Here is a 21,691-nt window from a genome sequence, read left to right on the forward strand (position 1 = left end):
ATTTGTGTAATATTTGCCCGCAATTAATCTCTGAGTTCTCTTCAGTAGTGCTTGCTGCCTGTTCGTGACATATTGATTGTCATCGTTGTTAAGCAATATTTCAGTGAAAAACGGTCCCTGACTACCATGATATAGTAAACCTAAATAGTAGGACAGAAGCTCACACAATGCTTCATGAAGGATTTGTGAGCTGAATGCCCTTAATTGCAGTGTTGAAAAATAAGACATAACAATGTTTTTTAAATTATTTAATTTACTCTGAGTCTGCCCACTTTTGTCTCCTCTTGATTTAAGTAAATATTAAGAAATCTTAAGTGGACATTAAGTTGTAACTGGGTAAAAGATGTTGAAATGTTTGGCATACATTGGCCTTTGGACTTTTTTATAAGACAAAATACAACAAAAGGTTAATGTGTAACTAACTGGTAGTTTATGAATCAATTGTTGCTGTTGTTGAAGCATTTCTCTGAAAAATCTGACTATTTAAAGAAAAAAAAATCTAAACGTTGAAACAAAGTTTATCGTGTGCTCCTTGGAGAATTGAACTCTAACCTGTTTTTCCATTATTTATGAAGGAATATATGAATATTTAGGGTAATATTACCAGAATGTTAAATACCTGTAGCCAATTGTTATACATCATGAAATTTTGTCATTTTAGAATTCAAGTTGTCTCAATATGTTTTAAAATCCTTTTTTTTTTTTTTTACTTAATGTGAACATAGCCTCCTTAATATTATGCAACCACTGAAGGAATTATCAAATCAGAATTTCAGCTGTAATACATAGAGGATTTAGGAGACTGCTAGACTGTGTACAATTATTTGCCTAATTATATGATATAATAAGATTGATCAAATTCTCCCATCCCTCTTTTTTCAGGCCCACTTAAAAATCAAATGTTAACTAAAAGTAATCCTAATTTCTCATTTGAATTTAGTTTTCTTTGGGTATTGCAACCAGCATTGCCGCTGCATGTTACAGTCAGAACTGTAGACAGAGTAATGGAAGATACAAAAACAGGATTCCCCCAACATGCTTACTTTCATACAGGAAACAGTTTATTCTTTCCCATTAAGCTGCAGCCGCAATGCTCTAATGCCCAGGCTTTACAGCACATACACACACACACACACACACACACACACACACACACACACACACACACACACACACACACACACACACACATACACATAACACAGACACAGACACACACATGCATGGTTCACTCTGCTTCTTGCAGTCATTGCTATTCCTTTCACACCTCAGCTCCTCGCTATGGGAGAGCAAAATGAAATGGTCCAACTCTGTGATTAAAATGGGAAATTAAATCAGGGTTTGTGATTCGACTTTTAACCACGACACACAAAAATATGTATGTCAATCACATTCTGTTGACTCTCAAGTCAAATTTTACTCAACAGCTACATTTATAATAGCCCATTGGCCTCTTTTACTTTCATCTTATACCAATATATTTGTGTCTGGAAATAACTGAGATAGCTTTTACAGTTTGGTCTGTTTTTTTAAGAATATATTTGGTTGGCGCTGAGGTTCTTCTTTGCTCATGTTAACATTTGAGAAAGCTGTGATGACACAAGACATACCTTCTCAAGAGTTTTAAGATTATTTCACAATTTAAATTAGATTTCAAGGGGTTGAGGAAGGACTCTTTTTTTTTTTACTGTAGCTCAGCTCATGTTAGCATGACCTGCAATATATGTATGTAAAGTCAAAGTTAATATTACAATTAAGGCCATTTCTGTTCATGTTTTTCTCATGATTTATATTCATAAAGGGTATCAGTATTCTTTTAATACAATCTGTTGTTTTAAAAGTGCCAAGTTACTCTTTCACATCATACATGTAGCAGTGTAAACAGGTAATAGAGAATACATTGTGTTTTCCAGTTCAGTGGGCAAAGGTCAAGAAACTAAAACAATTCATGATGGGATGACACAGAAATTTAAACATAAACATATAAAGACCTTATATAACAATGTTGCATTTACTCAGTGGGCATGAATATGCACAGTGAGAAGTGACTGATAACACGCAACTACTCTGGATACGTGTCACTTGCGTGTACAGTGAGTGTCTCAATATGTTTGTCTGTTGTGTGTGTGTGTGTGAGCATACTGTATTTTATACACAAGCAGACCTTCACCGCCCCAATTAACAAATCATTGCGTAGTTGTTGCCAGCCTGACGACTGTGGTCACCATGGAAACTAAGTCCTGGATATTGTCTTCCATCCACCTGTATGTTCATTTGTGAGTGTGGCTGTGCGCACATGCATGAATTTTATAATTTGCAGCATTTCCAACTGATTAATTATAAAGTTAACTCGGCTCTGTTTATGCAGTGCTATTAGAGTTTATTTTGATGATTTAAGGAACAAAGTAGAGATAGATAACTCCCCTGCTTTCTGTATCTTACACACGTATCTTCCAAAACTTGAAACTGCGTGATCTCTTTGGTTGCTTTAATGTTGCTAAAATCAAGGCCAATGCATGCTGAACATCTGTTACTGAAATCTAAACTTCATGCCACTAAGCAGAAAAATATTGGAGGATTTCCTTAGATATGATAGACAAGCAACTCATTGTGGTTTTGTATGTAGACTGGTTGGGTGCCCGCATGCTTCACAAATGTGCACTTAATGCAGCAATCGAGATGATTATTTCCGGCTCTTTTCTGAGCCAACATCAAAAACTCTTGGTCTACTGCGATCATTTAAAAATTATACAGAGGTGCTAAGACACTATCCACTGGTAGAGATTTGAAAGTATCATTCATTCTCAATAAGACATGTTAACATAGGGGAAAGCAAAATACTGTTCAAGAAAGAGCGGTCATTATAATGGATGACGACCTGGAGCCACTGATAACTGCGGCCTCTGTGCCAAGACATTGAACAAATTTACTCTGTACATAATGATTATGACAGAGCAGACTAGCAAATCACTTATTTCTATAAGATACTTTCTCTTCTCTATATAAAAATAAATCAGGTTAGACAATCTCGAGAGTGTGTTTACATGAATTGCCAGTAGATCATTCGTTAATGCTCACACTTTCTCACACACGTATGCAGACATGCACACTCCTACAAATGTTATGTAAATGACTAAGGCCAGGTTTGGGAATGGAGGGCACAAGTAAGTAGCTTATAGGCTTCTAGGTCCTCTCCTGTATCTCCAAGACTACAACATGAACTGGGACTCAGTAATGAAAAAGTGGGCTGCGGGGCTTTCTTTCCCAAGAGAATATAGAGATGACCCCCTGCAGTTAAAACCATCATTGAGTTTGGTTATACCAGTAATGACCACAGCTCAATTTCTCTGAAGACTCTACTTCTCTGAACAGACCCACTGGCGACTGGGGAGTGCTCTTTTGTTTCTGGGCGTGTTATACCACTATTAGGAATGAGCTGAAGGAGGGGCAGTGACATTCTCCAATTTAGAAAACTTTTTCTCCCAGAGTATACACCCCACGTGTTTACCCGGAGCTTGTTGCCAAATGGCATGCTCAGGTAATTTGTGAAATGTTTGGTTGAGACTGTTTGTCTCTCTCTTCCTTTGTGTCTGGCTCAGAGAGTGTTTTAGCCTGTCTGGTGTCTCTATCACAAAAACTCTGTCCCAAGCTTCCTGTTTGTTTCCGCTCCACTTGTACCTCAGAGGCTTTTATCCAAAGTATTTTGACGCCCCCTCTCAACCTTTGGTCTACGTGCCATCTCAGGTCCTATGTGATTCTCATGAGCTATCCCACGAATCCCTTCAAGGGGTAACAGACAATTCTGGCCCAGCATTTTCTGGGCTGCTTCTAAATGGTTAGTGCCCCTCTTGTAATTTATGTTCATGCTGCGTTTTGGACTTGCACCAGCCAGAAGACGCTCTGAAGGACTGGCATCAGAAATGTCACGGAGGTGCTCGTCATCGTCTGTATCAGCGTCAATGTACTTACTGATGGAGGAGTCGTGAAAGGTGAAGACAGTTGGGGCCAGGGTAGTGCTTTCTGGAGACTTCGGTGGGGTCCTGCTACTGGCAGTGGTGTAGACAGAAACTTCAGGGCTTAACAGGGAGTGGTCTGACACGACCGAGCTGTCTGAAAGTGGGGATGGCCCTGGCTCCCCCTCGTTGCGGCCGCCTCCTTTGGGAATAAAGCTTTTTGAGGAGTTTCCAGAAAAGAAGAATTTTCTTGTGTTCTCGGAGAATGAGGACTTTGTGACAGACACAGGAGTCAGCATGGGCTCACGCTCCCCTGTGGTTTTCTGGCCTACTTTACCACTGGTGTGCTGGGACAAAGCTGCTGCTGGACTGTATGAGAAGCGGTTGCTTTCCTGAAGACCAAGGTCCATTGCTGGAGTATGGGGGAAGCGGGGATTCTCCTGGAAGTCTGTTGCACAGCTGATGTAGCTGTCAAAGCTGGACAAGCTTTTCATGTCCCCCACTCCTTCTCTGGTTCCTAGCACTGGTGGTCCATGATCTTGAATGGTGCCCAGCTCTATCTCATCCCTCTGTCTGCCCACTCTGGAGCCCCTGTCTTTAGCATTGAGGTTTGGTTGCGACTGTGTCTTTGCCATCTGGCTGTACATCTCCTCCAGTTTCTGAACATTTAACCTCTGGGGACTGGTGGCTCGGGCCTTGCTGGGAGAGCCCAAGTCCTCGGCATTGAAAGATCGGTTTGAGCTTGTCTCTGACGCAGCCCTCTTGGGGGTCCATTTCCAACGGCTTGGAGAGAGGTGGTTGTCATGAGGCCTCTCGCTCTTCTCTACCACCACATCCATCAGTTCTGCACTACGAGCAAATGCCTCTTTCAAGTTCATTGAGACAATGCTACCATTTCTCTTTGCCCTCTCCAGGGCTTCCCTTCTTTTAAGTGCTTTCTCTTGCCTCTTTTGCTCCTTGTAGAATTCAGAGAAGTTATTTACGATAATGGGTATAGGTAGGGCTATCACAAGCACTCCAGCTATGCAGCATAAGCCCCCCACAATTTTTCCCAAGAGAGTTTTGGGGTAGATATCTCCATATCCTACCGTGGTCATAGTAATTGTAGCCCACCAGAAAGAAGCTGGAATACTTTTGAACTTTGTATCCTCCTCATCCTTCTCCGCAAAAAACACCAGACTGGAGAAGATCATGATACCCATGGCCAGGAAAAGAATGAGCAGGCCCAGCTCGTTGTAACTCCTCCTGAGGGTGAAGCCCAGAGACTGAAGACCTGTGGAGTGACGAGCCAGCTTCAGAATACGCAGGATACGCATGATCCGAAAAATCTGAACCACACGGCGGACATTCTGAAATTGCAGCACACTCTTGTTGGATTCTGTCAGGAAAATGGTGACGTAGTAGGGCAGGATGGCCAACAGGTCAATAACGTTTAGTGGACCCTTAAAGAACTTCCATTTATTGGGGGAGGAGAGGAAACGGAGCAGGTATTCCATGGTAAACCAAGCAATGCACACAGCTTCCACGTGGGCCAGTTGTGGGTTGTCAGTGGACTGACCAAACTCATCAGTGTCCTGCAGCTCTGGAAGGGTGTTAAGGGACAGGGCAATGGTGGATAGCACGATGAAGAGGATTGAGATGATGGCCAAGATCTGAAAGACAAATTTATAAAAGTAATATGAGTAATGATTGCAGGATCAGAGAATGACATACAAAACGTTGCAAAAAAATTTAGGCACATGAGATGCTTAGTTTAAACTAAGAAACTGAAGACTCTTAGACAGCCAAAATCCACAGAAGAAAAAAAGTACCTGCCAAGTAACTTGAAAAACTGATACAAGTGAATTTAGGAGAACTAGTGTGGTTTTCACAGCAAAGCACCCCCGAATATGGTTGAATTTAGATTAATCTGTTTACTGCACTTTGTGTGACAGTATTTAAATAATAAAAAATAAAATAACTGGCATTGTTTTCATGAGCATCCTCCCTTTACTTTTAGCGTCCAAAACCTTTGTACAATACAATATAGCAAATAAATTCACTGTCAAGTATGCACTAAAGCATAAATTTCTTATTCTGATCAGACAATTAAATCTTCAATAGATGCCTGACTGAGTGTGTGATTAGCGGACAGCTGATGGATTGGACTGACCTGGAACATTTATTTATTCGTGATTCACTTATCGAGTTTATCCACACGCTACTTGCTCTCATCCCAGGGTGTCAAATGCTAATGTTTTGTCACAGCCTGCTGTGCACTTTGGCATCACATATGCACATGGAGCCTAATGTTTGGGCAACAAAATCCACATTGATCCAGGGAAAGATTATGCTTTTGGTTAAATGAGACATGATAACTATTTAATGAGGTTTAGGTACCAAGACTATTGTTTAGGGTTAGGAAAAGATCATGGTTTGGGTGAAAATAAGTAGAAATTGGAGTACTTGTAAGCAGTTTAAGTAAGTCATATTATGTAAACGTCGGTTGCTTTATATGCGTTGCTTAATTACTATACATGAGTAACTCACTTCCGTTACTACTAAGAAATCCGCATTGACTTTAACTTTCTCACGGACTCGACCACGGGTCAATGTGAAAATCAGGGTGTTTGCTCAATCCAGCCAACCCTGACCATCTTTCTATGTGAACTTTGTCACTCTTTTTACTCCTTCTCTGACCCAGGTGGTCAGGGTGCTTTTTACACTATTTCCACCTTCTAATGGGCCTTTCTAATTTTAGAACGGATAAACCCTTCACTACCTGACACGTGGCACTACAATGACATAAAAATGAACATGCAACAGTCCCATATGAGGAATAATGTTCCCAGTATCCACTGCACTAAATGATGCTGATGATTCACATTATTTCACAGTACAAAGAACTGGGGAGTCTGTGAGAAAACAGCTCCCTGACACACATTCATACACACTACCCCACCCACACCCCAGCAATCATGCTAACAAGCAAGTACGTGGTGGCAGACTACACCTCTTTTAGCACTGCATGACAGCTCCCCCCTCGCGAGTATTCATTGTGTAAACAAAATAAAAATAAAAAAAATCACTTTTGTGCATTTGTTTTGAAGTATATTATTCTTGTAGCTTGAGCTCGTTTGATCTAAATAAGTGACTACTTCAAAACAAAATAGCATGATGAGAAATACCTGACAAAATGTTGCACTGCCATCCAGCCTGTGATATCCCATTGACACTATCTCAGCTAATAAAAACGTGTAATTATGATCAGCATGTTTTTATGTCTAACTTTGATGTCATATCCTAGACTAAAGGACAGTTTACCGTAATCATATTAAAAGCATGCTGTCTTGCTTAGAGGTTTTATTTTATTTTATTTTATGTAATTTGGATAAACAAGCCTTTAAAATTGTGGGTCTGTAGACACTCAGAGATTTGTTAAGTGGCCTTTTGGCCTAAGTATTAAATATGCAAATTATTGTAATGGTTGTATTTAATAACTCTTAAAAAATATCCAAGTCAGACATACAGTAAGCCACCCCTGTGTGCATTCCACCGATAACAGTGTTACAAAATGTCTTCTGCTTGATTGGGGATAAAGGGCACAGATCCAGCAGCTCTCTTGTGATCTTAATGCTGAGGTAGAGAAGAGCTCCTACCTGACGTGTTTGATGATGAGTTACTGTGGCAACATAATTGAGTGGATATCGTGTGTATTTGAAATAAACTGTGCTCTTACGATGTTGTTTACAATAACCGTAGTGCTTCAAGATGCGAATGTCTCAGAAAATATTTAATACCTGATTACGCACAACTTCAGTTTTTGTGTGTTTCCATAATCCATGTTGAATGCATCTTTTTGTGGCAGCACTCGAGGTGACAGAGCATATATTCCAGTACTGGACCCAGAATAGGATTACTTCACGATCTACAGTCTGCATTTGTTATGTTAACCCTAAATGACTGCAACTCCAAGTAGCACAACTTAGAGGAGGAGTAGGAGGTTGTAGCTAGAACACTGAGCCTGTTTTGACAATAGCCCACACAAAAGAGGTTAGGATGTTATATGTGAAATAAACCATACAATAGTTAAAATACATTCCATAAAAATGAGTGCAGCTTAGCCTTAGACCACAATATAGTATGATACATTCAAGATGCCCATGTACTTTAATAATAATGTAATTTAATATACATGAATATTAAATTAATTATTTCAGGCTGATTTAATTTGAATGACAAAACAGAGCAAAAATGATAATTGCCTCCTTCCTGCTCTTGTTAGCTTGATCAAAACCTCAGTGATGAACTGAATCTGCTGGTTAAGCAGACAGTCTCTGGTGTAAACAAAGAGACCAAAGGCATAGAGCACTTGATGCATGGTTTTCCTATAAATCATCCAGAGAAAATTAAGACACACTGACAGAAAAAGGGACAATAGCAACGGCTGTGAGGAAGTGATTGGCAGTGAGGGTCTTGACATAATAACTTTTTAATAATTCAGAATCTCAGGAGTAAAAGTGATAGCTAAAAAGGCAGCCTTATCTACGACCAATCAGAGCAGGAGGACACTGTTGCCAATGCGTCACGGCAGACATGAATAATGACCCTATCTGTTTATTTTCTTCCCTGGTTGCTCCTCTCCCCCTGCCCTGGAGTAAATCTATTTGAATCAAACACTTGAGGAGCAGAGAGGTGCTGGGGCTGGAGATTGAAGGTGGAGCTGACAAGGGCAGCACAAAAGTGACAGGGTAGAGAAGGTGCAGGGGAAATTAAGAAGCTGTTAGGGAGACAATTTTTTGTATAAAGAAAATAACAGAGTCTATTACTTGGTTTACCTATTTTATCTTTATAAACACAATGGAAGTTCACCCATTGGGTTTTGGACACAATAGAAATGTAATGAGCCACAAAATGGATAAAGGCATGCTGCAGAGGTAATAGGATTGAAAAGCTATAAAAAGGTCACTAATGAAGGCGCACTGGTGCGGCTGTGTAACATTATGGTTATGAGGTTAAGTTCCACTAGGAAACCCTTCACATTTCCCACTGGCCCATGTCCCTGTTGCCTCCGCACACTGTGTGCACTCTCTTACCCTGCCTAGCTTTATCTCTGTCTTTCCTTAGTTGTTCAATGTCACGGAGTGCTAATTTCATAAAACTATTGAACTCCAAATCTAAGATAAACCTCTCAGTGCACCGAAAACAAACACAAGTCGAGGGAACGGTTGAATGGAGCTCCCGGCATGATTATAATGGCATCAGCAAAATTACAGACTATTTATAGACTCTCGATGGACCCATGCAAAACAGATGTAAATAGTGGCCACACCCAACATTTTGTCCTTTACGTCTTGCAGTTTCTCGGTGATGAATATAGCAACTTGAGCATATAGACACAAAAACTGTCAGTGACAACCAGTGAATCCTCCTTGGTGGCCCAATAAACGAAAGAAAAGATGAAGGGAGGGAGATATTAATATCTAGAGGAGAGGAGAAGACAACATGTGTGAAAGAATTAGAGAGGGAGAGAGAGCAGATTGACAGGAAATCCCAGTATGGCATCAAACAAAACCAGATCACACTGGTTTGTGTCTCTCATGGCACATAGTTATGTGGTTTAGCAGGCACAGTAATCCACACAGAGCTCCGTTGTCTTTGGGACAAGGTGACACAACAACCTCATTAGGCTGTTGGAGAAGACATCCTGGCCAAATCTGGTGTGAAGGATCCTCTTAAAAGTAATCCAACCACATGTGTGGACAAGACATTTTTGCATATGAAATAAAGCCGTTAGACCTGGAGTTCATTGCATAGAGAATATTTGCTCATACACTATGTATACACCAAAACAATTTCTGCTCTCCAGAGGCATGCTCATTTGGGACTTGGAAAGGGGTTTACTAGTTCTTTTACAGTTTACATTTTTAAAATGCAACAGTAGCAGAAGTGGAGAAATAAATCATAAAGTAAGTCAACTGACTCTTAAATCTTAGCCATCATAAGATTCTGGTTATACAAAACCAATTTAGGATGTAGCAGCAATCCCAGGTGTTGTAAACAGGATGTTGTTTACTGGTGAAGAGGTCAGATTTTCTCTGGAAAGAAGCAAATGGTGTGGTTTTTGCACCATTGGTGGATTCTTCAGTTTGGATTGAGAATGTAGTTGATCAAGTTGTTTATTAGGTTCAGCCGCTCTCGGGTTAGGTGCAGCTGCAGGTTAGTATTCTCACACTGTATTAAGTCTGGTGGCATCCCAAGTGGCAGTTCAGGAACTCCCAGGCTCCCAGCGCTCTGGCTGGCACCTTTCTCATTAGCAGCAACAGGAGCACCAGACACACCGCTGAGCTTCAGCAGTGGAAGCTCCTGTTCCTGTGAGTCCCAGCCCCAGTGCCTGTTAACTTTCGCAGTACTCACCTAGGGAAACACATCAGACCTACATAATAATGACAGGTGCTCCTTGTAAACCTCCACTTCACACTAAAATAAGCATGAACTGAATAGATTTTTGTTAAAGGTGTATCTGTTTTCGGTTGAGTAAACCCAGATCTTGCTTGATCACCAAGATCCCCTGACAGCTGACTTGCTTTCCTATCATCCCTTGAGCCACATCGGAGGCCACGGGGATACCATGCAACACTCTCCCGGCCTCAACTGCCAGCCACTGTCACCATGACAACCTCCTTGAAGCTCGACAGGAGGTGGCTACGTGGACCTGCTTGTGAAAAGCAAGTCTGACAGAGTCTACTCTGTTTCTCCCTCCCTCTCTCCTTCCTTCCATCCTCAGTTTGTACCTTATCTAAAGCTCACCCAGCTTTGAACCATCTGCACTGCTTTAGTCTCTATTATAGGTTTTTCTCTTATTTGTGTCAGATTGCTCTTTGCATTTGGTCATCATTTTGGTTGGTTAATATTGACTTTTGGCCCTGTGGCTCTATTGTTTTAAAATCAAATTAATAACCAACATTATTATTTGAAAAGGGAAAGAGATACTTTATTAAAAAAAAAGTCTGCCAGACAACATCTTTATTTGCAGATGTTTTCACCACGTGTGTCATAGATAGCTCTTCTATCATTTGAGTGGATTAACAGGCATCACATAACTACACAAATGATCTTCGTCTTCGTCTTCAAGATGTTATTTTCAATGCTCAATAGCAAGCGAGCAATAATGTGAAATAACTCACACCCCTGACTCTGGATGGAGAATGGCTCTGCCTCTGCCTGTGAAAGAGAAGGGGTTTCCATGGAGACGGGAGGAGACTGTGTCTTCCACATTTCCCCCAGCATGATCGCTTGAAACACGCTTTTGCAGCGGCTCAGCTGTAGTCTCCCCACCCTACATCAATTCTTAACTTTGAACAAATGCCTCATTCATCTTTACCTCCCACATCTCAACAAAATTAATAACTTGCATCATGTGGTTCTTCTTGGGAGATGCTGCCAGCAGCTCTATAATCTCAACCTTGCTTCTGTGACATTTAAGGTACTGCACTTCTAGCCCCTTTGGTATACACAGTATTGCCCATTGATGGTCAGCTATAAATATTTTAATATGGTTAAGAGTCATTTGCTTAAATAATGTGCATAATAATTGGAAATCACATTATGATTTGTGTGTCTTTCAGTCCCCTGCAGAAATGTAATTAAGTTATATTACAGGCTCTTTGGTTTTGCTTCAGTGAATATGTCCCAAACATTTGCAATATTCTAAATACAACTTAATTAAGATTGGATGCAGGCAGGACTCTTAATTGATCCTCAACATTTATGCGTGCTCTATATAATTAACTAATGGCTATTTCTACATTTCAAAGTGTACTTTGAGGGCATAGAAAAGGCTATGAGCCATTTGAGGGACCCTCATAAAACTTTTTTCTTACTCACGCAACGCTTGCAGGCACAAAGTGCACCACAACCCCATTCAGTAAACCAGTAAGGTAGGTAGGACATCTATGCTTGCACCATCCATCTCCTGAATGAATCCACCTCATCTCCTCTCCCTCTCAATTATTCATGCATTTCAGATGAAGAAGAGAATCCAGACTCAGCATCTATATTTAAACTCTGACTGGTCCATGGTGGTTATATAAATAGAAACAGTATAGGGTCTGGTCTGACACCAAAGGAGGCTTTGTTCATCAGGAATTATAACTTGGAGTACACAGAAAAGAACTGAAAGGAGATGAAAGACAGAATATTGATCATTGTTGTATGGAGACATGTCTGGATTCAGGAAATCACAGAGCAATAATCAAGTTAATATGCAGCAAAGGTTTACTTGTTCCTGCAGTCCATAAAATGGCTAAAAAAAAAACCCAACCAGCAACCTACCCACGGTGTACAGTTACATGTTGCAGAAAGAGGAAATACTATTACATTGTTAATGGTCATTGCTACTATGTTGCCTAATAATGAATGTATGATACAATTCATGCAGTCCATAATCATTTATTTATTATAGACATCAAGAATGACACGTATACTATGCAGACATTAGCAAATGAAAAAGGAAAACACGAGAGAAGCATTGATTTAAAAACGCAAAGAGAGATGCAGCTAGAGAAAGATGCACACATAACTCCTCCACACGCACATGTACACACAATCAATCCGCAATGATGCCTGAATCGAAGGCAGCTGCAAGTCTCACAGAAATGACAGTTACCATGGTGACATAGTGACAGTGAACTTATAAACATTTTTCTAAAAGCAGTGGAAGCAAAATAAAGAAAAGAAATGGTGAGGGCACAAAAACATTCAGAAATGTAGAAATGACAAGAGTTGTATGACCTAGACTTAATGATGTGAATGTCATGTATTCCATTTACAAAGCAAGATTACTCTTAATCCTGCCATCAAACACATGCTCAGTGCAGATATTCAATTTACCAGCAGCATATTTCACAATTTGTGAGAGCTCAAATCAGTGTCCATTCAGTGTCAGTGCTATTAATCTCTCTGAGAGTTCCACTCAAATTCACATGCAAGATGTTGGTAATTGGATAGCAATAAGCACTTGATTTTGTTACTTAAAATAGCCTCTGTTGTATTGGACCAAACAATTCAATTTGTGAGCATAAAGTAACCACATCCAAGAGACCGTGTACCATCCCACCAGGACGAGGACACTATGGATTTACACTGTGTTACACAGTTACTGCAGCTTGTACAAGGCGCTTTCTGCTGTATTGATGTAAATTTATCTGCATGATGATAACTGCCTGTTAAATCCCACCCTCCCTTAGTTACTGTTGCTATGCCTTGTCAAGCTATCCATTTTCACATTGCTCATATAAGCAGGTTACACTGAAAACAGTGGCAGATGTACGAGTAAATATTTTCAAATTTATCAGAGGCAGACAAGCAGGATTCTCCGTTCTAGCCTCATTTATTTGCTGCTAAAATGAGACTCTGGCAGCTGTTATCAGCCAGTTACACTCGTGTTAAATTTGCTGATGTTTCTGGCGAATGATGTTGTGCAAATCTATTTCAGTTAAGGATGCTGTACATTTTATTTTCTAATGTTGAAATAAGTGTTAAATAGCACAAAATTCCACCCCACCCTCATCCCTGATACAGACTGTTTGGTCAGTAACATGGGTCTCCCAGTCCCTCCGCTAAAATACATTTTGTGGTACGTTGTTCCCACGTTATCCAATCAGGACAGAAAACAGTCCTTGCCGTACACTAATCCAATGAGACTATAGGACAGTTCTCTTTGTGCATTCTTGGGCGGAGCAAGAATGCACAAGAATTTTGGTCCTTCTATTTCCAGATCTCAAAGGAACAGTTTACGCCACAAAATATGGCAGCGAATTAAGACAGTAAAAGAAAAGAAAGCGGCCAGCGGGGGGTTATGGCAGGAGGAGGGTGTTTTTGCTGATATTTATATCAGTTCCTTGATCGTTGGAAAAGGTTTTAAAGTGTTTGAAAAAGCAATACACAGCTCGCCATACCGCTTCTGGACAGGTACACTACATTTTTCTCTGCAATAAACACACAGGCATTTGTTAGCTTGTTCGGTTTGTTGGTGTTTTTTACCCTGGTAGCTAAGACTAGTTATACAACAGGTAGTTCCTACCCAGAAATCTGATTGATCAGCAGAACATTTGGAACGTCCTCATATCGGCATAACAGCACACCCTGCTCATCACCGGAAATATCACTCCGCCCTCTTAATGGGAATTTATAATTGGAATTGAATTTCATGTAATATGCTAAATAATGTTGTTTTTACTTGTTATAGGCCAATTAAATGCGTCCCATTTGGTGAAATCGGGTCTCTTTTGGTCCTTGTTTGTTGCTCCGAGCACCCATACCGTAACACCACAGATAGTCGCGTAAATTAAAATCCTAGTGCCGATTAGCTTGACCAGTTATGTTTTAATAAATCTTAAAAAATACATGACTCCATCGATATCTTTTTTCAGCGGATATCTTCCTCACAGCAAGAGTGACGCTTACAGACCGCATCACTGTCGTGCCAATATTCACATTAAAGCACACCCTCTCGTGTAATATTGCTTAATTTGTAACTGTTTGCAACACATCATTTGTGGTCAGCTTCAGTTTGGTTTGCTGTCTAATAATAGCAGCGAAGCTTGTTGTCAGTAGGGTAGATAATATTCGCTGTAGTTATCAAGCACAGTTTGTGCTTAGGTGTCGAGAAAGCAAATTCAGTAATGCTAGCCAATTTTATAGCCAAGCGCTGTGATGAAGACCAGTGCATATTAATGTGATGAAGTCAGGGTGGAGAGGAAGGAGGAGTAACAAACAGCAACAAAAAAAGGATTGGAAGTTTGCCAAAATGGCAATTTTGCCTACAGCTGCCTTGTCTGGGTTTGCTAGATGGAAAACATCTTCAAATCAGACATCTTCTAATTAAATAAGAACTGAATGTAGAAATACAGAGGTGAATTTTTAAGTACAATTTTAGAGCAAATTAATAAAATGTCATAACATTTCAGTTTTAAGTATATCGAAATTCTGTTTCAGACTAATACATAAAAAAATGTGTTTCTTTGCAATTATTCAAGGTAAATACAAAATCAAATTATGTAATCAAATGAGATATGAAAGATTTTAATTCAGTTTCTATAGTGACACATTATTCTGCCCATATCTAACCTGTAATTCCACAAAATAAGTAGGCTAACACTGACAGTGTTGCCAGACTGTTCTGACAAAGAGTAGATCAGAGCCTACAACCCCATATAATTCAACAATGGTTACAATAATGGAAAAGACAAGAATTTCTTGTGAACAATGTTACAATTAATGATAAAAGTTTTGAATCGTAAATAGTTGCAAGCTTTTTAAGAGAGAGTTTCAAATTTGTTGTAATACAGTGAAATTAATCAGCTGTTAGTCACTGCATGTCAAGCTGAAGCTACTGCACTCAATGCCCTGTCAATCTCAATTAAACTACTCAGAAGAGAGCAAGGACTGATTTATCAGAATGTAGCCTAACTTTTATGGGTGGATTCACCACTAATGGTTAAAACAAATACGCACACAAAAAAAGCACCCAAAATAATTACAAGATTGTCAAAACACATTTTCATGATCTGAACCAGATTTTATTCACCATGTAGTGTAACCTATGAGTAATTTTTCCCCACAAAATGAAATCATGTTAAAAGTAGGAAACTGCCCAATCTGAAGACACTGAAAAGTAGGCCAGGCTCAAATGCTCGTTAGTCAGACATGCTCAAATTTACAGCTTAATTCTTTCATAACACTTTTTCTTTTGTACCTCAGATTTTGAACAACAAAACAGACACTCCATCCAAAACTCTTCAAAAGCTACTTGTACAACAGCCCCACACACTCCTTGTGTGACAGGTTGGCAATGCTTAGTTGAGTGGATAATAACTGTTCCAGGTAAGGGTTTAGCAAATAGTCAAACTAAATTTAGCAAAAGCATTAACACTGATGATAGGAATTTAAAAAAAATGTGGTAAGAAATACTGCTAGTATGATCATTTGTTTTATGAGCGGTACTTCGCATTGCCTTTATCGATGGTAGAAGTTGAAGGTGAAAGTGCTAATTAAGGTGTAAGTGCTAATCAAGGTGAAAGTGCTTCTTACACCAGCAGTCGAGTGCTCTCTCCAAACTCTTACAATCAACTATTGGCTTGTTAAATGTCTCACCTTCACCATAGTGGATTCTATCTCTTCCTTCGGCCTTCCCACTTTCTTTCCAAGTCATTCATTCACGTATCCACACAACCTGCACAGCGACAGGAAGTCCACCAGTGAGGAAAGCGGTAATAGCTGCAACAAATGGAGCAACTTCTGTGGCTGTGAACTCGGACACATAGTCTGATTGGTTTCTGTTCATGTGTAAGTGTTGGGACTTGGACATGATGTGCAGGGGGTTGCAAATCAAGGTAATGGAGGCATGGCCTCTCTGCAGGGCCATTGCCAGCAGATGAAGAGCGGTAATGAACAAACTGTTAAAACGTTAATCACATATACCTGCTCTTTTATCCCATAAATTACTGTATTGCACAGATATAAAAATATCCTGAACAGATACCTCAGCTTTTATGCTCAAGCTGGTTGGCCGCAATTACATAACGTAATAAACTACAGAAATATTTCTGAATGGTGCAAAGCCTGTGGGCTACTTCAAGCAAACAACTTGAGTTGTGCTGATACGCAAGGTGCATGAAAAACCCTAGTTGATGCAACATACAGCACACTATATGCAACACACTCCAGGCATATAGCTTCAATAACAATGCCCCATCCACTGCACTGCTCTGCGGTGATCCTGCTACAATGCTTATTTGCAAACTGTCCTTCAATATTGACGCAAACAGTTGCTGTTGTTGCTGCTGCTTGACTTGTCTCCATCTCCTGGGTTAATCTGCATTACTGAGAGGGTCGAGATGCTGGAGTTGTCAATAGGCGCATTAACAGAATATCCAGGGAGCTTATACATGATACACGGCATACATGAATTATGCTGTGAACTTGAGACAGGAAATCTTCCCTGTTTTGTCAATTTCTCAGTTTTTTTTTAGAGGAGTTTGTATTTCGTCTAATAAGCAGGAAAAAGTAACTATTGTGCCTTGTCGTCTAAACCCACTTGCGACTTGACAAGTTGAGTCTTGGCTACGCTGTTAGCTGGTTTGAGTTGAGCTGAGATGGACCAGTTTACACTGCTTTAACTTTTACCTGCAAAGCTCTAAAACAGTTTTATCTTGTCACAAATCTTGTTCAAATCAAGTCACTAACAGGCTCTTTGTTTCAAAAAATGAGACCACTGATTTGGAAACAGGGTACAAGCAAAATAGCATGTATTGCTTCTAGATAGAGTGGTTCGTTGTGTTTACACTGAGACATGATGCAGATCTAGCAGAGAAAACTATAGTTGCATTGCAAACTTTCCAGAGTCATGACATCGTTTCAGTTGGTTTTCAGGTTCCCTGCTGTTTGTCAGAAAGGGGAACATTGTTGCTCAGAGCCTTTGGAATCTGCCATGGAGCTCAAACAGTGTTTTATAGTATACCACGTCATGCAGTCTTACAGTACATGATTCAGCAGTTGTGACAGTCGTTGATGAACACTCTCTTTGAGGGCTGGCTGTGATTTGGAGTAACTGACACAGAGTTTCAATATTAATCACCGGCTCACAGACTTACACAGCATACTTTTACGTCTAGGAATGAGACAGCATTTCACTGGACAGCCCGACCTCTACTTCACTCCAACTGTGAAACTAAAAGCATCATCTCTTTAATAAAATATAGTACACACTACACTGCCAAGCGTTTCTTTTTTCAACGAGAAAAAAAAACAGGAAATGTGTATTTGTCTTCATATTAGGGAGAGAAAAGCTGATCACTGTTGTTTCTTCTGTATCGCTGTGCTAAATATTACATGTGTTTTCTCCCGAGCATCTGTGTCCCAGAATGGCTTTTTTAGCAAACCATAGCTATCGAAACACCTCAAGATGAGAATTAATTGAGATTTGTGTTTTCGATGCTATGCTTTTGTTTTCTGCCCTCACAGCAGAAACAAGATACCAACCAGATGCTTTTGTTCTCTTTGCCTCTGGAAGTGTGGATGTTTTCCCCGTATATGAGCCTCGTCCCTGTAAATTTAATCTGGTCCGAAGGCAACCAAAAATTCCAATGGCTAATTATCTCCCTGAAAGTTATTATCAAAGGGTTTCCCACAAAGTAGAAGTAGGTTCTGCTGATTCTAACTTGTTTAAAGTTGTACAAATTAGTCAAAAGATAGTTACAAAAGATGTTACTGTTACAAATTTGGGGCATTTTCCAGGTTCTCAAACTTAATTGTTTCTGGCACTCCTTAAATGTGCTTGCATGCAAATTCTAATAACAGAAAAAACTGTTATCCAGTGCATTAAATCCAAATGAAATTGATGTTACGACATTGATTTTTCACAAGTACACCAATATTTCTGTTTGTGGTGGGAAAGAGCTAAAGATATAATTAGACCTTAATTATTTAATGTAAATTTGCGTGTAATTGGGAAAATATCAAACACATTCTTCTTGCTGTTATGTGAGGCCCTACAGACACAATCCTATGACGCACGTTTATTCCCATATCTAAGCAACAGAAATTTGCAGAATGCAACTGCGCCATATGCTGAAAAAACTGAATTTTTTTTCACATCAGAGTGAATATTCAACTATTTTCAAGCACTAGAAATGTTGCCCTTAGTCACAAATCGCTGTCTTATTTTATGTTTCTCTGGCTCACTTTCAGCTTACATGTCACGCAGTAATTTTGTCTTGCATGTTTACAGTCTTAAACTCTCCAGAGCTCAATTTTTTTTTCCACGTACATTCTTTACCCCTCAGGCTTTCCTCCTCATGGGTACAGTGATGATTGTCTTTCGCTCAGTGCTCATGTAACAGCTCAACTTCAAATTGAATGAACAAAAGAGCTTCTCGAGCTGCATGACTCTTGACCCTCCTCCCATATCGCAATATCTACTTTTCTATGCAACAAAAGTATATTCTTTTCATCTGTGACAACATCATTTTAAAGATTTAAAATACATTATTATTATTGTTAAATATATATTTTTCAATACATCTCTGTAGTTTGTATTAGCTCCAGTATTGTTTCTTTGATGACCACTGTTACATAATCTTTTCACACACGTCCGAATTTTAGTCCTAAATGTCAGAACACGTCCACTCAAACAAATTCTACGAATGCAAATAGAGAAAAATTAACAAACTGTCTTCACTAAAACTATTCTGTAGCAGTGAACCATAACCAAAGCTGTGCTCCAGTGTGAGCCTCAAAAGTTGAAATGACACTTAAATTCCTGATCCGTCCACTAAAAAATGCATGACATGACTTATGAAATACTCCCAAACACAATTCAACCACAGTAGCATCAGACCTATGCACATTAACAATGAAGGAACATAAAATATGCAGTACAATGTCAAAGTAGCTACGCATATTTCCAAACTCTTTCCAAACCTTCTGTTGGATCAGTATCACATTATTACATAAAATGTTTATTGTTACAATAAGAAACCTTTTCATTGTCCAATTATACACATCACATAACCAGCTATCAAACTGTTCACGGTGGCTTGATCTCTCTATTCTTGGTCATATAGCCAGCAATGTCATCACATAATACAGTAAATCCTTAACACATCAAATGATGATTACCATTGTCGGGATGGTTATATAATCACTTCTGCTCACCAACTTGTTTGTTTTTATGTGTCTGAATCAGGAGACAATTTTGCAGTAAAAATTCAGTCTCCAAAGAAGATTAATTTTGGAGATCCTCTCAACCTTTTCTTCTACCGTCACCATCAGCTAAAGCATGTAACTTTTAATGCCATTAAAATATAGTATAATATTTCCTTTACGGATACCATCCAGCCAAACTTTTGCTTCTATTGTGTAAACTACCCAGCAAACTATTGACTGTGACAGTAACAGCTAAGAGGAGGATTATCAAGCCTTTGTGGACATCTGCACTCGCTAAGTGTATTATTCTTTAAAGAGATTGAATTTCTCCTGAGAAGTTTAAAGTGTGTAAAATATCAAGTCGTGATTTTATCCAGTAATCTGCATGTAACAATCAAACCACACCAACAGGCTTTGAGGACAAAACATTTGAGCAGTGCACACTATTGGAAGTTTCCACTCGATCTGGGTTAATGCCAGTTTAAAATTGTACAGTATAAATAGCTTTAAAGACACTGTAATCAATATTTTCTTTATTTAAAAAAATATAAAATGAAAGGGATTACATATAGTGGCAAACCCAGAGAGAATTATCACCCAGTAGTTTCCCCTCATGAATAAGGAGAGTTTTAGCAACTCTCCGTTTATTTACATTCGACTGCTTTTGTTCAGTCTTTTGATCAGATCAAAACCTTTCAACAACCAATCAGATCATTGAAAATGCTGAGTCATCGTTATGGTATTCCAACAGGAAAAGAGTGCCAGACAGAAGTTGACCTTCCTGAATGGTACAGGCCCCAGATGTGTTGTATGTGCTTAATATGTAAATAGGCAACTACTAACTACCTGAGACAAAGTAATAATATGTCAATGTTGTGTTTATAGCTTGTGTCACTTACCCATAATGACCAAAAAAAAGTAAATTCAGGTTTGGTTCAAGACGTGTAATCCAACAAATGCTCTTGTCAGTTTAAGCAAAAACAGTTAGTTGCTGTATTATCAAAAATATGTTTTTACTTCTTCCACAAAGTTGGGTGAATCTCCATATATGAGGAGAAGCATCTCCATTTTCATCATTTTTTGGTACGCAAAACTGTTGTTGGCTGTAAAATACAAATGAGTTTGGCAATGAGGAGGCAGGCTAGAAGCCTTCTCTGCATTAAAAGATCAGCATTATAATTGCTAAGCAAATACATAAACCCTCAATATGCCACCGTCCATCTGGCCAAAAGTTAGGCTACTTTCTGGCTCAAAACTTTGTTGGACACATTAAAAAATAATTGGCATTGTACATCAAAACAATGCCAAAAATATGTTTTTGTTAGTTTTGGCAAAAAGCTTCACTGTTTTTAGTCTAAAAGCTCAGATTCCTGCACTTTAGTACTCCAGCCCTTAATTATAGGTTTGCAGGATGTATTTTTTATTTTACTGTCATGATCCTTCATTAATACACTTTTGAAACACAGTAAGTTAAGTAACACCACTAATTCTAATAATTTAAAGAACATTTTAATCTGAATGTCAGCCTTAATCTCCCATGGCTTTCTGTCTGTTTGAGTAGGCTAGCTGATTGTGTGTGTGTGTGTGTGTGTGTGTGTGTGTGTGTGTGTGTGTGTGTGTGTGTGTGTGTGTGTGTGTGTGTGTGTGGGTGGGTGGGTGGGTGGGTTAAAGTAAGAGGAAGTAGTGAGTTATTTTTACATTTAACTCATAAACTCATAAAATCCATTATAACCTCTAGGGATCATGTTTCAGGGCATTAGAAACTGTGCGCAATGCAAATAGGTGTGTGTAAGTGTGAATGTGTGTGTTTGCTTGGGTTTACTTAATGGTGACAATATAATTGGTCATAGGTGAGAGCATTTAATCAATTCCCTCAGCTCTCCCATGCCAATTAATCAATGTGTTAAGCACTGTGGCTAAAACCAAACTATTGACCAAATAACATTTGAGGTTTTGAGTTTATTTCGACTTTAACCTTTAGAGGTTTCTGTACAGTTTTTATAGCTGTGATTAAATCAGACTTTAGGGAAATTTAGAAGAGACACTCAGCG

General features: G+C 39.2%; 1 protein-coding gene across 5 annotated transcripts in view; it reads right to left on the reverse strand.

The window, feature by feature from the left end:
• Positions 1-21,691, reverse strand: part of kcnb1 (potassium voltage-gated channel, Shab-related subfamily, member 1) — a 36,430-nt gene that overhangs the window by 6,195 nt on the left and 8,544 nt on the right. For 4 of the 5 annotated variants that reach the window (XM_069144517.1, XM_069144534.1, XM_069144526.1 and 1 more), the window contains exon 3: positions 868-5,605. In XM_069144517.1, coding sequence (XP_069000618.1) covers positions 3,680-5,605 — 1,926 coding nt within the window. In that variant the 3' untranslated portion in view covers positions 868-3,679. Of the gene's footprint in view, positions 1-867; positions 5,606-21,691 lie in introns of those variants that run through there. The other variant, XM_069144551.1, reaches the window with a different exon arrangement.

Source organism: Embiotoca jacksoni, unplaced genomic scaffold (genome assembly GCF_022577435.1).
Source record: "Embiotoca jacksoni isolate LCO1_2020_lvr unplaced genomic scaffold, fEmbJac1.0.p SCAF_1, whole genome shotgun sequence".
Lineage (NCBI taxonomy): Eukaryota > Metazoa > Chordata > Actinopteri > Embiotocidae > Embiotoca > Embiotoca jacksoni.